Here is a 20,804-nt window from a genome sequence, read left to right as displayed (position 1 = left end):
TTTATACTTAAGTTGGTATGATTAATCAAATATGTTTTGATGAACATATTTCTTAAACAGGTTTAAAACTCTGAGATATTCTAGAACCCATACAGTTTAAAAGACATACAGTTTAACACATAATCACCCAACCAAGATGGACCTAATTTGCATCCAAATCCAGGCCGTGGGACCTCTACGCTAAACACAGAAACATGACAATGTTGTAGTTTGTGTCAGCTGACCTCATTGCAGGCTTGTCAGGTAGGACATGGCTCACCTACTAGAGCTCATCTCCGTCCTCTTCCCTTCCTATTTATCCCTCGTTCCCCTCATCCCTCTGTCTTGCTTGTCTCTGATAGCTTTTACCGCTCTGCTGATTTCACAAATAGGCCTCATTGATTGAATCAGATTCTTGTGGATAGAGCGGCTTTATTGAGTGGCTTTTCCACTGATGGACAGCAACAGGAGGGTGTATATGTTTGTCACATGCACGCATGTGTGAGCGGCAGGGAAAAGCTAAAACTTCCTCCTCTCGATCCCCCTTGTCCTCTAATCCAGCATCCGTCCCTCTCCCAGGTATTCAGCAGCCGCAGCATTACAAACTCTTGCGGGATCGCAACACCGCCATCCTCTGAGTGACTGACATATTATGGCTTCTGCATGCTGACTGAGAAGTGTGTTAATTGTGACGACACCGTGAGCAAGTTGACGTTAAACATTTAACTGCTCTTCATGGTGGTGTAAAAGTTGTGCTTCCGCCCAGCGTACATGAGGCAACATGATGAAAGTCAACCCAGCTTCTCCACAGCAGAGTCGGCAGGATCATTGTTTACTTTATGATCCTGTGTGCATTCACTTTGAGTTTATCATCTTTTCCTAAAAACCTTTCCAGGAATCACAATACTGGATGGAAGCGGGGGGGAGTTTCACAGGAATCTTGTGCGGTCTAGAAAAACGGAGTTTAATTTGTTTGATAGAAAAAAAATTCTGTATTCTTTACATGTTCCATTGTCTAAATCCACTTCTTTATGCAACTGTCCTTTCCCAACAAGAGACTAGTTGGAGCTGGAAGACGTTAAACAAAAGCTAAAAACTGGAGAAGTTGCACTTTTAGATCACTCAACTGGTGATCTAAAACCAAAATCGGCAAAAGCTTTTTAAAAAGTATGTCGGTTTACTTTGGGATCAGGTTAAACTTTTTTTTAGGCCCAATCTAAATTCAAATCACTGATCAAGCAATTTATGATCTGCTAACATTTATTCATTTGTTTTCCCATTTGTCTATTTATTCATATAGTCGTTTGACTGCACATCAGTTTAGCAATTCACTCATTTGTAAAATCATTTCTTCAATAATCCACCTATCCACCTATTTATTGTGCTTCCTTCCATCTATACATCCATCATCTGAAGAGCGTTTTACAGTAAGCTTTAACGTTAAATTTGAAATATAGGTAAAATGATTACCAGTACTCTAAGTGTGAAAAAGTATGGCATAAAATAAGAGAGGAACTATTGGTTTAATAACTTCATGTCATAAATTATCTTATTTCAGATCTAAAAGCTCAATCCAATTGTATTGGCTGGCTTTGCTAGCACACTCTTAGTGAACATGAAGCTGTATCATCTGCCCTCCGCTGAGCCTCTCCACAGAGCAGCGCTCACCTCATCCTAGCTGCAGCATCTGAGCTCCCCCGTCTTTCTGCTCTCTGTTTTGTCTCTCTCTGCTCTCAAAAGGCAGCTTGCCACCTATACAGAGTAGGTTGGATTGGGATCTTTTTGTGTGTGCCTGTTAAACCCCTGCACACCTGTACGTCTGTCATAATAAAATGCACATACAGTAGATGCACATAAGCTTCTCTAACATTTCTGCTGCCGAGCTTCTTTTTTTTTTCAGTTTTTTCTTCCAACAACGCTTTAAATATGAAAACATTGTTGTGATGTTTCCCGTTTCTTTCTGCGTTTCCATTGGGCAGCAGGTTCGTGTTCGTTGATACCCAGAGATTCCCTGCCATAATTCTTCTCATGCAGCTTTTTATACATCACCATGGCAAAGATAAATGTAGTCCCAAAAAAATCAACTTGAGAAAGCAACGAATGTATTGTTCAGAATTTTTATGGCAACTTCTTATTCTCCATTGGCATGACCTACTTTCAAACAACTGCTGACTCTTTTCAGAGGAGACACAGAATGGTGTGGTCAAGGTGCGGTGGACTTTTTCATGAATAAATATTATAAACATGCAATCTAACTAGGATTATTGTAATCAGTTATCTCTTTTGATGTATACATCTGTCTTACATATGTGTGGAATATAATTTTAAACATCCATAAAAATCCCTAACTTAATTGATCTAAAATTAAGACCTTAAAATCATTAAAAAATGTAGCTCGGCCTAATCAAAAGTCTTAAATTTTGGCCTGGCTGCCCAATATAATCTCATATGTAGCTTTACTTTTTCTTGTGGGGCATTTTTATCTTGCAAAGGCGAACATAGGCATCTTCAGTGTGTTTTGTGACTCGTGGTGGTTGGTAGCCAGCTGCTAATATACCCCTTTTCTAGCTAGCTAGCTTTTTTTTTATGTCTATCACGGGTAAGTGTAGATGTCTCACCAACTGGGTGAACAGTGTTTGTTTTTGCCACTGGTTCGCTTCTGTTGCCAGCCCTAACGAGCCCGTAGGATCCCCAAATCATCCCCTACATTTTATCGATTTTTCAGCCGTTCATTCAGGCTGGCATTAAAAAGGCCTTGAAAAGTCTTAAAGTTAACTTTCTGAAACCTACAGATACCCTGTTAAAGTGCTCCTGTAAAAAGAAAGCAGGCAGATGTCTGCAGAGGAAATGAAGGCAGAATTATTTTATTAAGTGGAAGTTGTGTGACGGACTAAACAGTACACAGCTCTGCAGCCTTATATTTAGTCAGGGGAGACCAGCCTCTGTCACTCTCTCTCTCACTGTGGCTGTGTTGACGAGGGGTCTCACGGGAGGGCTTAACTCTGAGTTCTCCTTTTCTTCCCCCCTCCACATCCATTCTTTCCTCATCATCCTCTGAATGCGACACGCTGTTGCTGAACTACCAATTTGTCGAAGAGGCCCTCTGCTCCGAGACTGAATAGAGGAACGGAGTCAGCTGCCTTTTATTTCTTTCTGTTGCGTTCACATGAAGATGCGGTGTGCGCACGGTGGAACAGCCAGTCCGCGTTTTTGAATTGAAACGTTTAGCAAAAAGATACAAAAAAGCCATGAAATCGATAGTTACTTTAGGTTGGAGTGAGGTCAGTGAAACTTGCCGCTAACGCTTTTGTTCTCCTCACTTTGGAAAATGATTCACATACCAGCCAAGCTTAAATATGATGCACTACCTGGGAAATTACAGGGGCTTTTGTGTTGTCATGGTTATTGAGTGTCTGGTAGCTCTGGGGGAAATGGAGTTTCAAGGTGCTGGGGGAGGGATTGAGGCGACGGAGGGAGAGATGGGTGTTAGGAGGAGGGTGGGGGGGCGGGAGGTTGCTATCTTAATTGCTTTCCGTGAATAATTTCAGTTCCCTAATTTGGCAATAATGACAGTGGCTGCTGCTTTTGTATTTATTTATCCAAACATTAATTGACAGGACTGACATTAGCTAGGGCGGTTATTGTGAGTTTGATTGCGCACAGGGGAGCAAAGAAAATTACAGTAATTATCATTCTGATATGGATTATGAATATGCATTCTCACACTTAATGTCTCTGTCAGCATTTTAGCAACAACAAGCCACTCTGGAATGACAACGGCACTTTAGCTTATCCCCATCCATGTTTGACTAAGCCCTGTCCAGGCAGTGCTTGTAGAGAACATTAACATGTCGTGTTGAAACGATTCAGCGGCTCCATGGGAGCACATAAACGCCTGGCATGTAGGTTCCTTTACTGTGTTGGGATTAAGACTGAAACTATTAATTGTGATTAATCGATTACTGAAATAATCACCAGCTAATTTAGTAATCGATTAATTGTTAACTGGGGTATACAGACTCAAAAAAGGGCCCTTTGCTCAAAGAGCAATAGCGGTAATTAAGCCAAAACTGTATAAAAACTATATACCTTTTCCAAATTTCCTAATAAGCACCTTTTTCTAACCAATTAATCTAAAAAATAATTAACAAACCAACCCTATGAAGTATTGGAAGTATTTTTTAGCTGCAGATGCATCCTGTGCTACAAAAATTAAGCCTTCACTAAAGGCAATAAAATGGTCTCTTTATTTTTTTAAGAGTTGAATTATTTATTTGAATCTATGAATATATTTCTAAAAGACTTAAGTAGTTAAATGAAAAATATGCAGAATGTGCCAGTTTTTTTAATGTGATTAATTGATTAATCATCAGATTAGTTTATATAGTAACCCATTGCTAAAATAATTGTTAGTTTCAGTTCTAGTTTGGATTAGATCTGAAGTCTGTTGCTGAAATATATATATAAATGTATAAATATTTGTCTGGTTCTCTCTTTCAGGCTGAGGGTGAAGACAATTTGAAGAAGATGCAGCTGATGGAGCTGGCTATTCTCAACGGGACATACAGAGACAACAATGTCAAAACACGTAAGTCAGCTGATCGGTCTAGTAGGCAGCATACATGGCTAATATCTTCATAACACACACCATATGTAACCGGGCCAGAAGTTCATCTTACTTGTGAACTAACAGCAGATTAATTTGTAACAAGATTTAGTGTTTTCATGTTGTCACATTAACTTAGACCACAGCAAACGATTAACAAGCTTTCTAAACAATCAGATTGTTGTCTGCATTACATCCAGGACCACTTCTGTTTTTATATGTTTCTTTCCTTCTCAACAATTATCCATTCATCCTGCCCTTTGTTATCCATAAATACATCTCCATACATTGGATATCATCAAAAACATTATTTATTTCAGTAATTAATTTTTTAAAAGTGAAAATTATGCATTAAATCAATTCATTATGCCAAAATGTATGAGTGTTTATATCTGTTGATTTTGACAGTAATGGCCTACAACTAATAAAAACCCCAAATTATTATTCAGGGATATGTCACCTCTAAATAAGCTGGATTAAGATAACCAACAAGATTAACAGAAAATTGAGTGGAAGGAAAAACTGGTAGATAAAAGCACATGACCAGATCCACGCCCCAATGCGTGATTCTGTAGTGTGTTGCTAAATATTAAAAGTGAGTCTATTTTTATGGCTTTGTATATTTTTTATGCATTTGTAAGTCCTTGAAACTTGAGCAAGTGTTTTGCAGTGATTCTTAAGAATTAATGCAAAATGACCCCAGACCAAGTATTGAGATCTTTTACAGTGCAGTAGGTGGGCATTGTGTTTAATAGAGCAATATTACTGTATTAAAAGCCTTGTTTTTATTCAAATTTTCTGAAATCTAATTGTGGGTTTTCATTAGTTCTAAGCTGCAATCATCTGAATTAGCACTCAAAATGTGTCCCTCTTGTAGTGGGTTCACTTTTTGAATTGAATTACTGAAATAAACAAACATTTTAATGATATTTAGAATTTTTGAGAGACCCCTGTACATTCTCCTCCTCACTTGTTTTCATCCGCTTGATTCTGCATGTCAGTCACATGGTTTCATTAACATTGAGCTTTTACGCCAGCCAGTCCCAGAACCTGTGCATGTTTTGATTCTTTGTGATCTCTGTTTTCATTTCAAATGGTTCTAGAGTTCATTATTCTGCACATTTGCGCTTCAATCTGTGAAATTTGCATTTTAATTGATCAATTTAAGCATTTATTTATTTATTTGTTTCTTTTTTGTGTTACATTAAGCTAAGCAACTAACGGCAGTCACTGAAGCACTTGATTTATTTAGAAAACTGCTAAAAAATGTTTTCCACATCCAACAGAAGCTGACTGCTAACAATCCATTTAAATTGAATTGATCAGCAATATGTTGCAATATCAACCTTTGTGTGGTAAATCCACAGTGTTTCTACTGTGGCTGTTTTTATCGGTGTTGTCTGCGGTCATTTCTGTTGCCATGTGTTTTCTGTACCTCACTGTTCCCATTAAGGTTGTAGCTGTGGTGGTGATGGGGGCTCGTCCAGTGGGTCACAGCTGTATTTTGTGCTTTTTCTGTTTTGGTATGGGGAGGGTTTCATTCATTTTTTATTTTTGGCTGTGTTGATTTGTTGTATTGATAAAGATTTTTTGCAACAGACTGTCGCTTTTGTGGTTCACCACCATGATCATTGCATGGACTAATTTTCCTTTTTGCTCCTCTCCTCTTTTTGTCCTCTCCCCTCCTCCCCCTTTCCTTCCCATTCACCTTTCTTTTCCTCCTCTGTGTTTCCACCCTTTTTCTGTCCATCTGTAATATTGATCGACCACGCTGCACTTGATCTTCCTTCTTTCTTTCTGCGCCTGTCCTTTGCTCTCTTGCTTATGGCAGCCCCCCTTGCGTTCTCTCTTGCAGCAGCGGCAGCGGCCGCTCAGGGCCCCCGCCTCATAGCGGCCCCCGCGGGTCAGGTGTTGCCTCCCCAGGCACTCCGGCCCCCAACGCCGGCCGGGACCCCCATCATGAACCTCATCCGGCCCACTCAGATGGCCGCTATGCTGCCCAACGGCACCCCCACCTTGGTGCCTCCCACACCAGACGGCGGACTAATCTACACCACCCCTTACGAGTACCCCTACGCCTTGGCACCCACCTCGCTGCTGGAGTACCCCATCGAGCACAGTGGGGTTCTAGGTAAGAGAGCCTGGGGGAGCTTGGGTACAGCGGCCAACTTTAGCCAGCCTGGACAGGAGGGCAGCTTGTTTTACCCCGGAGTCGGGGTGCTGGACGCAGCTACCATGAGCCACAGTCAGGACTTGTTGAAAGGTAAATATGTTGTGACCACCTGAAAATAAAAACAGATAAAACTCAAAGGGTGGATGTGCTGGTGGAGCTCTTGGTGATGGCTCATATGGACACTGCAATATACTGAAAGGGGGACAGACGTTACAGTGTGAACGCTGGGCTGTTGAAGTCTCTTTTTACTCCAAAAGTGAGCTTATTTCACTGTTTTTAGTTTCTCTCTGGCCAAACAAATCCGCTCTCAGGTTTACATCGCCTCTTCTCTGCAAGGTTTATAGCAGAATCTGCCTCAGTATGAAGTGAGACACACTGACAGAAACACACTTTCGTACATGCAGCCTGCTCTCTAACCTTTTCATGCACTGGCCTGGAGGCATATTCAGTCTGGCGGCAGATCCCCTCGGATTTCTGCAGCTTTTGAAATCATTTCTGCGCGCTGTTCTCCGCGGGCAGGCCTTGATGCCTAGAGACGGTCCCTCTCTCGCTCCCACTGGGGATGTTCATTAAATTCCTCCAGTATGCCCTTTTTTCTCCCCCCTCCCATCCTCACATCGTCTTAGCTTCACCCCTGTTAAACTTGAGATTTCTCTACTTTTTACCTGACATCCTCCTTAGTTTCTGTCAGAAGGGACAGTTAAATATTTAGCTCCACATATTATTCTTATTCTCAATGGTGCTTAAAGCTCAACACATCTGCTACCAAAGAGACATCTGTTGAATATTCTGACATGTGCAGCATATGTTGTTCTAAGGACTGTTGGAATGTTGCTCCCAGGTTGAGACAAAAGAGCCTCTGTCAGTTTGTGCGGATCTCTATTTGACACAAACTCCTCTAATGTCTCTAAGATCTCATGCCGGCAGCTTTTTTTTGTGTGCGTTTTTTGTTTGTTTTTGTTTTTTTTGAGTTGACCCGAGCGTCATGGGTGCCGCTGGGAAACATGTGTAGAACAGGCAGGGACAGCTGACTGGCTTTTCTCTCTTTGACTTGCAGGGTTACACCAGCTTAGTGCATTTTATTTACTCACACTATCGATCGGTGCCTTCAGCAACACACACCTCTCGCATTCACACACTCTCACGGATGTGGCTCTACTTTATGCAGTTCTGTATCCAGGCACTGGCAGGTCGTCGGCTTCTTTAGAGTTGTGCTCAGTGAATATAAAAGGTATACACACCCCTGGTCAATGAGACACAGATCAATCATTTCAGTGAAAAACAGGTCATAAACAGTTTGGAATAATACTGTAATTTATTACATACTATAATAAATTATAGTATGGAAATAATTTTATTATAGTGCTATGTTCTGTGTTTTTGCTTTGAGGTATTGACATGACAACATTTGTTCACTCTTCTTTGCAAAAATGCTCCAAATCTGTCAGATTGAGAGAACATTTCCTTTGCACAACCTTCTTCAGGTCTGTGTTTGGGCCGGGCCGGGCCATTATAGACTTCAGTCCTCCTCTGTTGAAGCTTTTCTTTTGTTCATTTGGAGCCGTGCTGCAAGTTGTGTGCTTTGGGTCTTGTACACTACCTATTTTGTGTGTTTCGGTAAAGTCTTTCACATTTAGTTTATCATTGAGCCGACACAATAAAAAAGGCACGAGAAGTTTATTTGTGGAAAGAATTTTTTGTGCTTTCATCTTGGACACCCAGGTGTAAGTGGAAATTCCTCTTCCTGTTACTGAATCTGTGCCAACATTGACTTGAATTTGGGCTTTTCATAATTCCTTTCACCTTGACTAATTTTCAGCATGAGATGAAGAAGAATAGGCGCAAAGCATTACACAGCCATCACCATGCTTCATTGTGGACATGATGATCTTTTGATGATGTGAACTGTAGGGTTTGGCATTCAGCACAGTTGGTGGAGTTTGGATTATGTCCAATGGTGGTTTTGATAACTACAAAAAAATGATATCTTTGTGGATGGAGGTGTGACTGAGAACATTTAGTAAAGGTTCTGAGAGTTATGAATGACTGCAGCTGGATATCTCTTGTTATCTTGATATCGTTTCAGCTCTGATCCAAGAAGTATCAGCCTTGCAAGTTATCAGAAACAATCTCACTGATTTCAAACAGAGCACTGGCCCAAATGTCTATTTAATTCTCTTTTGGTGCCATTTAACACTGATGATCCAAATGAGTCCCCAACAATACCAACATGTGCATTGTTTTGTTTGCATATCTCGAGGTGTGAGTTTCTGTTAAACTACTTAGGGAGCTGAGTAAAGGCGACACTATATTGGTGTTAGAAAGATGTAAAGCCACATTCAAGGTGGAAAATGTTGTGAAATTATTTGTTTTGGTATCATTACTTAAAAAGAAGCATAACCTGTTTCCAGGGGTGTGTAGACTTTGTAGATTCTCTGCAAACATATGTAGACACAACCCCAACTTGTCGCAACAGTTTCAGAACAACAATCTTGTTGAGTTTAGACCTCAAATAATATGCCAGTGCTTTCTCTGGGAGACTTTCTGTTTTTGTTTTAATCCCTGCACACATCACTTTTTTAAATAACTCTTGCACGTCCTGCGACACGCAAACAGTTTGTTTGTGTCATGCATATGAAGCCGTGTCAACCTCTGCAGCAGGGGGAAAATCAGTTGTGACAGATATAGGTGGAAAATGACTGGCTGTGCCGTCAGTGAGCAGATTGACCAGGAGAGAAATGGTGAAAAGCTGGAAGGAGAAAATGAAGGAGAGGTGGAGAGGCAGGTGGTGTCTGCCACGATTCAATTACCATCAGAGCTGGATTGGATTTCCCCACCTTTCAAAATAAAGAGACAAATTTCTCTCGGTTCCCTTCTGGATCCCACGGGGAGAGTCACATTATTCCTGTAGACAGCCCAGCACCCCCTACTCTTTACCACCCCATATATCTCTGAACACTGTGGAAGTTTAATACTTAAGTTATACAGTTTTTAAAGCAAATCTCCAAAAAGATGTATTATTTTTTTTCTACCAAGTTTTTCTACTTGTAAAAAGAAAAAAAAAAGATATATATATGTGTTGTGTATATGTACCATAATCTGTATTATGTTAATTGTATTGTGTAATCCAAGCATTATAAGTCCTAATGGTTGAAATGTGAATGTTGTTACTGTAAAAGATGACTGTTTTTTTCCTTCTTCAAAGTGAACGGTTTCTAACCTTGTGGACCTGTTACAATCTAGGTGCAATGGCTACTAAAGTGAGACGGCATGACACGCGGGTCCATCCTTACCAAAGGATTGTGACCGCTGACAGAGGTCAGTTTAGTCTCCTAGCTACATTTTGCTATTGACTGATGCATTTATATGAATATTATGCCTATTATGCCTCACTGCCTTAGTCAGAAACTTGTACATTGTCTGTATTGTACTATTTTCTTTGTTTTCCTCCCCCACCTTACCGGCCCTATGCAGAGAATCTCAATAAATTAGAATATTGTTGAAAAAATTTATTTTAGTAAGAAAATTAGAAATTTAAAGCCTTTTATTACAGTGATCCATTACACACAAAGTGACACATTTTCAGTGTTTATTTCTGGTAGCGCTGGGCAATATGGCATAAAAATAAAATCTCAGATGTTTTAATACCAGATCCGATTTACAATTTTAATGGCCCTTGTTTCAATCATCTTTTCAGTGACTTGTACAACAGAGTATTTGGGCAGTTTATTGTTCACCTATGAGAATTAGTCATAATATTAGCAATTTTATTAGGAAAAGAAGTAAAAAAAAAAATTTTAATGAGGGAAAAAAGCTTAGTTATCAGGATCGGACATGACCAGATGAATTTGCTTTTCTTTAAAACAGACAGTTGTTTGTGAGATAATTTCAAAGTCCTGCTATGGATAATAGTTTGATGCTGACATGTTAAATGATTAATATTTCTGTTAAGTGTTATATGTAAGACGTATACCAAAGTACAACTTCAAGATGCTCAACATTCATCATTTTAATTTTTTATTTTTCACATGGGAGTTCTCTATAAATTACTACTTTATTCTCACAATATTACAACTTTATTCTTGTAAAAATCGTAGTCTGGCCCTGATCCTTAGACTTCAAATACATAGAAGTTGTAAAACACGATTGTCAAACAAAATGGTCGACCTGGGAGCTCTGACATCGCTCTGAAAACCCAAAAATTGCATTGTTAAAAAAAAAAAAAAAATTGAGTAATCCACTAAATCGATTTTTCACCCAGCCATGATTTCTGATGATGTTGATGATTATTGCTTGCAGCGAATGAAAACCCCAAAAAACTAAATGTTACATCTGGTCGGTAAGCATTTTAAAACAGAAATGTGAGCCTACTGACAGCATGTAATTGTATATTCAGTATGGCACTCAATACTTTGTGATTTGCATGATTTACTGCATCAATGCAGCATAGCATGGTTCTGCTGAGGTGTTCAGGAAGCCCAGGTTGCTTTAATATTGGCCTTCAGTTTGTCTGCATTGTTGGGTCTGTCTTCCTGTTGATGATGCTCCATGGGTTCTCCACGGAGATTAGGCCAGATTAATTTACTGGCAAACTACCTGCTGTGGTAAAATGGAGACTAAAGCAGGTTTTGATAGTTTTGGAGGTGCTTCTTAAGCATGTTTTTTACCACACTTTTTTCTTCCATTGAATTTTTTTATTATTGGCAATGGCTATTGTGGCTAACCCTCAAATAAGTAAAGTGACTATCTGCTAGGCAAATATTAAGGCTACACGTAATCTGTGTATATATTTTATTTCAGCCTGGTTTGGGATTTTCATTCTGCCAAACGTTTTTCTTCCACTGAACTTTGTTAATATGGTAGGTTGTAGTCTTTAGCTGCGTTTCCATTGCAAATGTGCACAAAATTTGTCAATTTGAAAACTACTATCTCGCATTGTGTTTACATTAAACAAAAAACACAATTAAAATCACACGTGAATAAGTTTGTCCATGCGATAAGTCAATAAAAAACTGCCGCACTATGACACTGTACTACTTTCTGTCGTCTTCTTCTTTGTGCTAGAGGCAACATCCAGTTGTTGATCATGTGACTCATCTAAATAAAGATTTTCCATTGCAGTTTTGTGAAATAATCCAATTTCCATATGGGCCAAAAAAACTATCTCACCCTAGAGCCAAACTTGTCAAAAAATGAGAGTTTTCAAAATTGCTGTGTTTCCATCAGTTGGATTTAATTTCAAAATGTTAACTTGTGCGATTATATGTTCAATGGAAATGCAGCTAATTTATTTAGCAAAATGCTAAAACTGAATGTTGGGCTTTCATAAGCTGTAAGCAGTGTCTTTAAAAGAACAGAAATAAACAGTATGTCACTTTGTGTGTCATGAATCAATATGCTAGATGAGTTTCTTTTTTAATGAATCACTGAAATAAATTATATCCTCATTTATTGAGATGCACTTGTACATCCACACACCTGCTAAATGGGTGAGTGCGGTATGCACATTTTGTTTACATGTAGTACTGAACAGTGACAGTGTGTGTTTAAGTCAAAGCTCAGGCAAAAACGATCTTAAGAGATTCGGTTCATGCAGCTGTGAAGCTAAAAGAGATGAATAGTTTGCAGGCAGTTTAATATGTAGAATGACATTCCTCTGATGTGAAATTACAGCCCCCCAAAAAAAGGAGCAAGCTTGCTCCTATCCATCATTTATCTCCTCTGCTCATAAGGAGCAGAGACAAAGGGGGAGCTTTTCTATCCTGTATCTGAGAGACAAGTAGCTGTGCTGCTGCCAGCCACCATTTCACCTGCGGGATTTAAAATTCTTTATTATTTTTCTAGAAAAGATAGACGCGCGCAGACATTAGCTGAGGTAGCTTGCGTTCTCTGCAGTGTATTGCAAATATATTGAGAAAAAAAGCTAAATACTTTTTTTTTTATATTTCAGTTGTACACGAGGTACTGTCATTTTATATTTGGAACATTTTATATCAAATGTATTTATGGTTTTGTGTATATTTATATTCTATAAAAATATACTGCGAAATAAAGAGAGAGAGAATCAGAAAGCATTGATTCATCTATTTATTGCACCTCGTAACTAGTTATTTTGATCAGCTTACCACTAATCACACTGTTTGTGAAAGACACTAAAACACTAGATTTTTGTTAATTTGTCTTTTTTTATTTATTTATTTAATTTTTTTGGTTCGGCTTTTCTTTGCTTCTGTTTTGTGGTTTCGGGGGCAGTGTGCGCTTAAATTAAACCAACCGCCTAGCGACCTGATTCAGGGGGTGTGGCTTAGGCTAGGTTCACCTCATAGCAGCGGGTTGGGAGGGGCCACATGTGAGATTGCATTCATTTTATTGTTAAAATGATGTCATTCCAGTCTCTTCTTGCTGACACTAATATCCTTTCTATCTTTTTTTGTTTCTGTTTGTTTTTGTTTTTGTTTCTAACCACCTAGCCGCCACCGGCAACTAACACATGACCTTCTGACCTCTGAACTCTTCACCCAATGACGAGCCGCCCCAAGCCTGCCTGCTGATCAGTTAACTGGTAATTGCCTTTTGCTAGCCTCTCGGACGCAAGTGGCAGAGAGAGAGGCGCCTGCCCATACAGTTACCCTAACACGTTCTGACAAAAAGATAGAAACCAACGCAGACTCTTCACTGAAACACAACAAAAAAAAACCAACACAGCTGTGGATTATTCATTTTATTTTTTTTTTTCCTCTGTTCATTAGTTCAGTTCCCATTCTTTCTCTTTCTTTTTCCTCATGAATCACGCACCGGGCGGATCTGCTTGTGGTATTACTCATGAATCTGCACTGAATTATAAAGCAATAAAGAACCCCCGAACCCACCCGCCTTTAATTACTCTGATTAGGTGACCTCACTCGCTCTCCATCTCCAGTCTGAGACGCAGACCGTTTTGGTTTCGAAGGGATCACCCACAAATTGCCCCAGAACCTTCCTTTAGCAACACCCTACCTGCCCCGCCCGCCCCTCAGACCCGTCTGCCGCAACGGAGAAAGAAACGGAAGGAACGGGAACATTCACTTGCATTAACATGTTTAATTTCTGTCATTTTTTTTACCAACCTCCTCCCCCCCAAACATGTATTTCAGTTGTTGAGCTTGTAATTATGAGCTGACACATTCTGGGTGTGCCCCTCTAAATGGCTTCCTGTCCGTTTATTTTTTTTAAAGCATGGCTAAAATGATTGCAAAAAGAGCTTTTTTTATGATTTATGTTTTTTTCCCTGTCTTGATTTAATGCTTTTCTTTTTTTTTTCCACTTTTATTGTTTTTAATTTTTCAGTTCAGATTGAACTAATTAGCTTCAGTCACTGAAACAAAGCAGGTGGTTATCTCTGGAAGTCAGAACAGAGTTTTAGCGTTTGAGGCTGAAAACGTAAGGCGTGATGGGAGGGGTTAGTTTGGGTTGATGGGTTTGTGTGCGTGTGTGTGTGTGTTTTTGATTAATACTACAGCGAACGTGGGGTGAGGCTTCGGGGACGTGGGCCCCATCCACACTACATCCACTATCCAGTGCCTGATGTATTTAGAAGAATATCTCGATGAGTTAGCTGAGCTGTGATCACAACAATTAAAACAAAAAAAAGTATTGTGTGCATATTTAGCCAAAGGGTTTTCAGTGACTAATATATCTGCAGTTATGCATCTGTTTGGCAGAGGGCTCTCTTTGTGATTTTTAGTTTGGGTGCCTGCCTTCAGCTGAAACAGGAGTTTTACCCTTTCCCGCTCAGTTTTATTTGTTCTTATTTTCCTGAGGTCAAAACAGGCAATTAACACTAAAATTACATGCTTCTCGATTATAGTGAAGTGCCAGGGGAAAAGACACTCATGACAAGCAAGGGGTTTATTGTTTTTGTTTGTTGTTTTTTTGGCCAATTTCTGCAGATTTATTCCTACTACAGTGGATTTGTTTTCTCCTTTTTTTCCGTTTAGTTTTAATTTTTGTCCTCTGTGTTATGTGTGTGTAAGTTGGGGCATGAGGTCGACATAATCCTGACCTTTCTGCATATTATTCTTTTAATTATTTTACTAATGAAACCTAACATATGCCAAACCATCCATAAGTGCATCCACAATGTGTCACACCTCCCTCTGATGGTAGTCCAGCTTCTGAGCCCACGATCCTTTGTTTAATCTCAAGAAAAAATAGGATGTGAAAGCCATGCCTGCCTGTTCAAATTGCTTTATACATACGTCTTATATATATATATCTATAAATATCTATAAATATATAAAAATGTAGATATCTGTCAATGCATATAAAAATACAGATGAGAACAAAAAATAGATAATTTTACAGGGTGCTGGAGATGATAAAAAATCAATCTATTTTTGGCAATTTTAGCTTTTGATACTTTACTTGCAGTTATAAAATAATAATAATAAAAAAAATTAACAAAAAATTTTTCCGACGGAGGAAAACTGAATGCGAGTGGGTGAGGAAAAGTTGCCTGGAATCTAATTGGAAAAAGGAAAGACTAAAGCAGTCAGAACCATGGGAGATCAGAGCGAGACAGGATCAAATCAAAGTGCCTTATCAACAGTGGTTTCTGTTTTTTAGTATTCCAGTTGTGTTTTAAAATAAAACAAATAATAAAAAAAAACAAAAGAGGATATCCAGCACCCACCAAGATGGCGCAGAGAGGAACGGCAAGTGTTACACACTCAGAAAAAGTCGAGCTGGGCCTCCGCCGCCGTACCGTGGCGCCGCCCAAGTTACTCTATGCAAAAAGAATAGCAGTCGTTTTGACCAGCTAAAATATGTGCCATGGTTTTTGTCTTCCTGAAAATGATTTTAAGTATTTCTTTTCCTTCACTTGATGGCCCTTTACTCTGCTGTACGAGCAGATCAATCTCTTTTAATTTAGATTTTATTGATGATATGAATTATTGTCTTTTTAAAAAATTTTTTTTACTTTGTATCTTGAACAAATTGAACTGCCATTAGCAACCAAGTAGTCTGCCATGAGATGCTGTGATGATGAGCTGAGAAAAATACGCAGCGTTCAGGGAAACGAACGGGAAAGTGTTTGTTTTAACAGCGTCATCCGGTCCACATATCTCTGTGTCAATTTGACAACAAACTATCAGTACAGTAATGAGATTTCTAATGGACAAAGGAAGCGCTGGGTAATGAAACAAGCACCTGCTTCACAGTCAGATAGTTTCCAGTTATTGAAACGACTGACAGCTTATTGCTGAAAGGTGAAAAGAAAAATTAAATTGAGAAATTCTTGGATCCAGCAGAGCCGTCGGCAGTCTGTTTTCACTTTCTCGCTGTTACACCAAAAGGTCAATGAATTATTATTATTCTCTTTTTTGTTTTCTACTTCAGTGTTATTATTTTAAATTGAAATGCAATATTAAAGTGGAGAAAGAGATGGCAAATCAGCATCTGACAGTATTAAGAAAATCCCCTCTGCAATGTTCCACCATGCTGTGTCATTGTGAAAGGCTGGATAAGTCCATCAGGTGAAAGGTTGACTCTATACCTACCGTATTCTCTCTGGCCTGCCTACTACATGTATGATAATGTAATTAACAGCCATTGTTACAGGTTTATAATGTATTTTTCTAATCTCATTTTATATGTATATTAATCATGTTTCTGAGTGTTTTTTTTCTTAATTTTTATGAAACCCACAGCTCCCCCTGCCCTCCCACCACCTCTTCTCCATCTCAACCTGTCTCCTGTGGGGAGTTTTGCCTTCTTCTGTTAGATTTTTGTTTTTCTTGCCAACTCCCAGCTTGTTTAACTCATTAGCGACTTTATTAGTTTCCTTGTCATAAGTATTTTTACATGCTTGCATTTAGTTTTCATGGTGTATGCTGTTATTTTTCTTATTAACCTCTTGGCATTTATTTTAATAAAACATTCTTAGTAAGAATTTTACTAACTTGCTGATATTTTGTCTTGTGTTTTTAACCTGTTTCATGAATGTTATTACCCTGGTCTGGTTCACGGACTAACACGATTAAAACCAGCGTATGGCCACGACTTTTACTCACCGACACATGGGGACACACACGCATATGCACACACACACACAACCTAACTCAGGGGTGTCCAAAGTGCGGCTCGAGGGCCATTTGTGGCTCTTAACTGATTTTGTTCAACAATAATTCAAATTTGGTCAGTCCACACTGCAAAAACTAAATCATACCAAGTATGTTTAGTCTAGTTTCCAGTCCAAATATCTTACTACACTTGAATTAAGACAAAACTAACTTACAAGTAGCTTTTCAGCAAGGTAGAAGAGTTTGTTGATAATTCCTTAATATTTATTTTAAAAAGTACTAGGTTCACTAGCAGATTATTTCACTTACAACCAAACATTTTCCTATGTGTGAAGTGAAATAATCTGTTAAGGAAACTATTAGTTTTTTGTCAAGTTTACAGAATTATTTACATTGCATTACAACAAGCTCTTTAATTGCAAGTTAGTTTTGTCTTACTTCACGTATACAAAGATATTGGCATGACACACTGGACCAAAAATACATGGTAAGATTTTGTGTTTTTGCAGTGCTGCACAGGTGGTTGATGCAGAAGGAGACATTTTATTTACCAGCATAATTTTCACACAATGCAAAATGTTAAATGTGGCACAAAGGATTAGTTTTTTCATAACTAAACTTTTTTTTATAACTAAACAAATTAAACTTTTACTGAAAAGTTGACTTTGCTGCACCCAAATCAGTTTTCATTTTATTTATGAAAGTTGGCTAAATCTATCAACAAGTGTTCTTCAAGCTGGGAATAAACTTGTTGAGGTGAAGTCAAAATAAGTTGAAAGCTAGATTCCTTTCTTTTAATACAGCAAACATGAAAAATGTTCAGTTTTTAGTTTTTTACTTTTGACTGTGATTTTGTCAAACATGACAAAAAGTTTGGACACCCCTGACCTCAGAGGAGAGAGCACAGTTCGGTTGGGATGGTGGTCACTGCTGCTGTCACGCTGTCTGCTCGGTTCCAGCACTGCTGCTGCGTCCAGTCGTCTCCTTTATGGACAAATCTTAGTCCTTCTGTGTCACTGAACCCTGCAGGAAAGGAAGGAGAGTGTAAGCTACAGTACATGCTTGTATGTCAGAGTTTGCAGTTGTGAGTCGGGGGCTGCTCTTAAAAATCTGCATAATGCGGATCTCAAAAGTGTCAAAGTGCTTGAATTTTGTGATTTTTCTCAATCATTGCAAAGCGTATTAAAATCCTAATGTGACCGATATCCTGTACAGTTTAGCTGAAAATAGGCTAATCTGGCTCTGAGAAAGCCAACAGCAACACAGAGGAAGCTGCAGAACCACAACTGATTGTTTTCTTCCTGAAAACCATTTTTCCCTCCAACAAAAACATCGCAACACGACTAAAATTAAATAATAAAAGCTGATTTTTTGATCTGATGAATCTAAAATTTTATCTTTGTTCCACATTTCTAATATTTACTCCAAAAACAAAACTAAACATCACAAAATGAATTTTATTCACACAGTTAAGCATGGTGGTGGTGGCATCAGGAACGGGAGTTCCTCTTTTCTTTTGATAGAGTTCCAAGTAAGTCATTTTTAACCCAAAACCTTCAGGTGTTTGCTACAAAGTTGAAGATAAAGAAGAATTTTATATTTCAGGCTGACATTGAGTCCAAACTAAAAAAAAAAAATGACACCTGGAAAAAATCTGAAGTTTAAAAGCCAAAATCCAGAGCTAAATCAAAATTTTGTGCCACCTACCAAGGAGGACCGAATGCTCCTTTTAAATTGAATAGTTTAAGCTATTTATTTTCAGCTAAGTTGTTCAGGATATTTATCTTAAATGCAGTGAAACTTTTCCTGGCTCTTGTTATTTTCCACCATAAAAGCGGTCTTTTCTAACTGGGATGTGTCCACTTTTAAGAGCCGCTCTAATCCCCGAAGATAAAGCTTTTCTCCTGCCATTAGTTACTGCAGCACTCATCACAATCTGTTCAAAAAAATACTTCACATTAGTCATCTCAGAGGGATTAAAGTTACTGTGAACGTGTAGGGCAGAAAGCCTCATCAGCACACATTTATTTAAAAAAAAAAAAAAAAAAAAAAGGGAGAGTTATTTACAGCTGACACTCTGAGCAGATTTATGGAAGACGGTCTAAAGCCGGCCATTTTTGTTGTCCCCGCGGGAACGGCGGCGTTATGGTTATCTCCAGCTGTTGTCTGTTCGACGAGCACTTCTCCCTGTTCAGCTTATTGATGGAACAACTACGGCTGGGCCATTTGGGAGCATCTATGCTGCTTAGACACACACCAGTGCACCGTGCCAATATGAAGTACTCTGGGATCAAAACAAGCTCAGTGTTTCAGACTTTCAGTGGAAAATGTTTGGCTTTCAGCTGGCCGCCACTTATTGTTTTTCTGGTAGTTTTATTTTATTTTTTTTCTATTTGAAGCGCCGCCAGTACTGCTTGATCATTTCTCCTCCCTGGGTTCACTCAGCTTTTTTCCTCTTTCCACTAATTCGGGGTATTGACACTGACTCAACCAAACGATTAACGATATTAATCCTGATTCCTTAACACAACAACCGGCACTTCCGGAGTTATTTTGTTTTACACTCTTTTCTCCCCTTTTTTTCCCTCCCCACTTCACTGCAAAAATAACCTTGCCATTAAACGCGGTGATTCCATTTATGTCTCAGCAAGAACAAAACAACAAAAACATCAGAGCTAACATCTCTACTCTCTGAAATTAACATTCAGATTGTTGCTTTGATCTGAAGACTGATCAGCTTTAAAACTTGCGAGCAGAAGCAGAGATGTGGTTACAGGCACCAAAATAGTTTTCTTTCTTTATAAATGTAGGGTTGTCAGACTTACTCGTCTCTGATTGGTTTTTTGTGTTTTTCCTCTTCCTTACGACATCAAGCGACTTCAGCTCAAATCCGTCCATTTTGTTCAGATCAGAGAGAATTTCTGATTTTTGTGAAGCACATACAGATGCATCTCAGTAAATTAGAATATTATAGAAAAAATTGATTATTTCAGTAATTAAATTAGAGGGAAATTCATATTTTATATAGATTAGACACAGAGGGATAAATGTCAACCAGTTAATTGCGTTGATGTTGATGATTACAGCAGAAGAAACGTAAACCCAGTGGACTCCAACACGGCTGGATTCTGTGCCTCTGCACTCTTCATTCAGACTCTGACACTTTACGTTTTGAATTAAACCCAAAATCTAATTCAACAAATTCAGTGAAAGTCCTTGTGATTATCATCCAAACTCTTAAATGGGCATTTCCCGGACACTGTTTTTCCTTCCACTAAATTTTCTATCAATATACTTGGATAGCGCACCCTGTATTCAACCAACATCTTTGGTAACGGCCTTTTTGCAGCTCATTCTGCAGCTGCACTGCAAATACTAAAAATTTTCCCAAGTATTTTGGTCTAGTTTATAAAGCAAATATCTTATTACACTTTAAATAAGATAAAACTAATATTTTCAGCCAGATGTAGGAGTGTGTTTTAAGTCAACACTTTCTTAATATTTTTGAAAAATTACTACTTTCTCTGGCAGATTATTTAATAAAAATATTTTTTTCTCATGAGTGAAATAATCTGCTTTTTTCTATTAAGGAATTATCAACTTAAAACAAGCTCCTATTTCTTGCTGATGAGTTACTTGTAAATTAGGTTTGTCTTGTACTAAGACATTTGCTCTAGAAACTGGACCAAAATACTTGGTAAGATTTTATATTTTTGCAGTGTGCTGTTACCTGTGATCTAGCACAGGTTTTCCTTCCACTGTACTTTCCAGTAAGTCCAAGGTAGCGTTCTTCTTCAGTCTTATCGGCCAATGCATTTCTACCTAAAATAATTTTTTATTGTGATTATGCTGTAATCCATAATCATCAAAATTAAAACAAATAAAAGTTAGTAATAAATCGGTCTGTTTTTAATCTATGTGAATTTCCCCTTTTCAAATGAATTGCTGAAATAAATAATTCTTTCAATCGTATTTTAATTACGCT

At 38.5% G+C, this 20,804-nt stretch overlaps 1 protein-coding gene across 6 annotated transcripts in view; it reads left to right on the top strand.

Moving 5' to 3' along the window:
* The window catches only part of LOC102237865 (protein quaking-A), an 87,902-nt gene extending 71,208 nt beyond the window's left edge, over positions 1-16,694 (top strand). Inside the window, exons 5-8 of one of the 6 annotated variants that reach the window (XM_005801088.2) lie at positions 4,480-4,567; positions 6,417-6,848; positions 10,002-10,076; positions 13,229-16,694. In XM_005801088.2, the coding sequence (XP_005801145.1) occupies positions 4,480-4,567; positions 6,417-6,848; positions 10,002-10,076; positions 13,229-13,245 (612 nt within the window). In that variant the 3' untranslated portion in view covers positions 13,246-16,694. Of the gene's footprint in view, positions 1-4,479; positions 4,568-6,416; positions 6,849-10,001; positions 11,031-13,228 lie in introns of those variants that run through there. The other 5 variants (XM_023352975.1, XM_014469551.2, XM_014469550.2 and 2 more) reach the window with 5 other exon arrangements.
* Positions 16,695-20,804: the final 4,110 nt, after the last annotated feature.

This window comes from Xiphophorus maculatus, chromosome 19, assembly GCF_002775205.1.
Source record: "Xiphophorus maculatus strain JP 163 A chromosome 19, X_maculatus-5.0-male, whole genome shotgun sequence".
Lineage (NCBI taxonomy): Eukaryota > Metazoa > Chordata > Actinopteri > Cyprinodontiformes > Poeciliidae > Xiphophorus > Xiphophorus maculatus.
The sequence above is the reverse complement of the archived record's forward strand: the minus strand, read 5'-3'. Positions and strand labels throughout refer to the sequence as shown.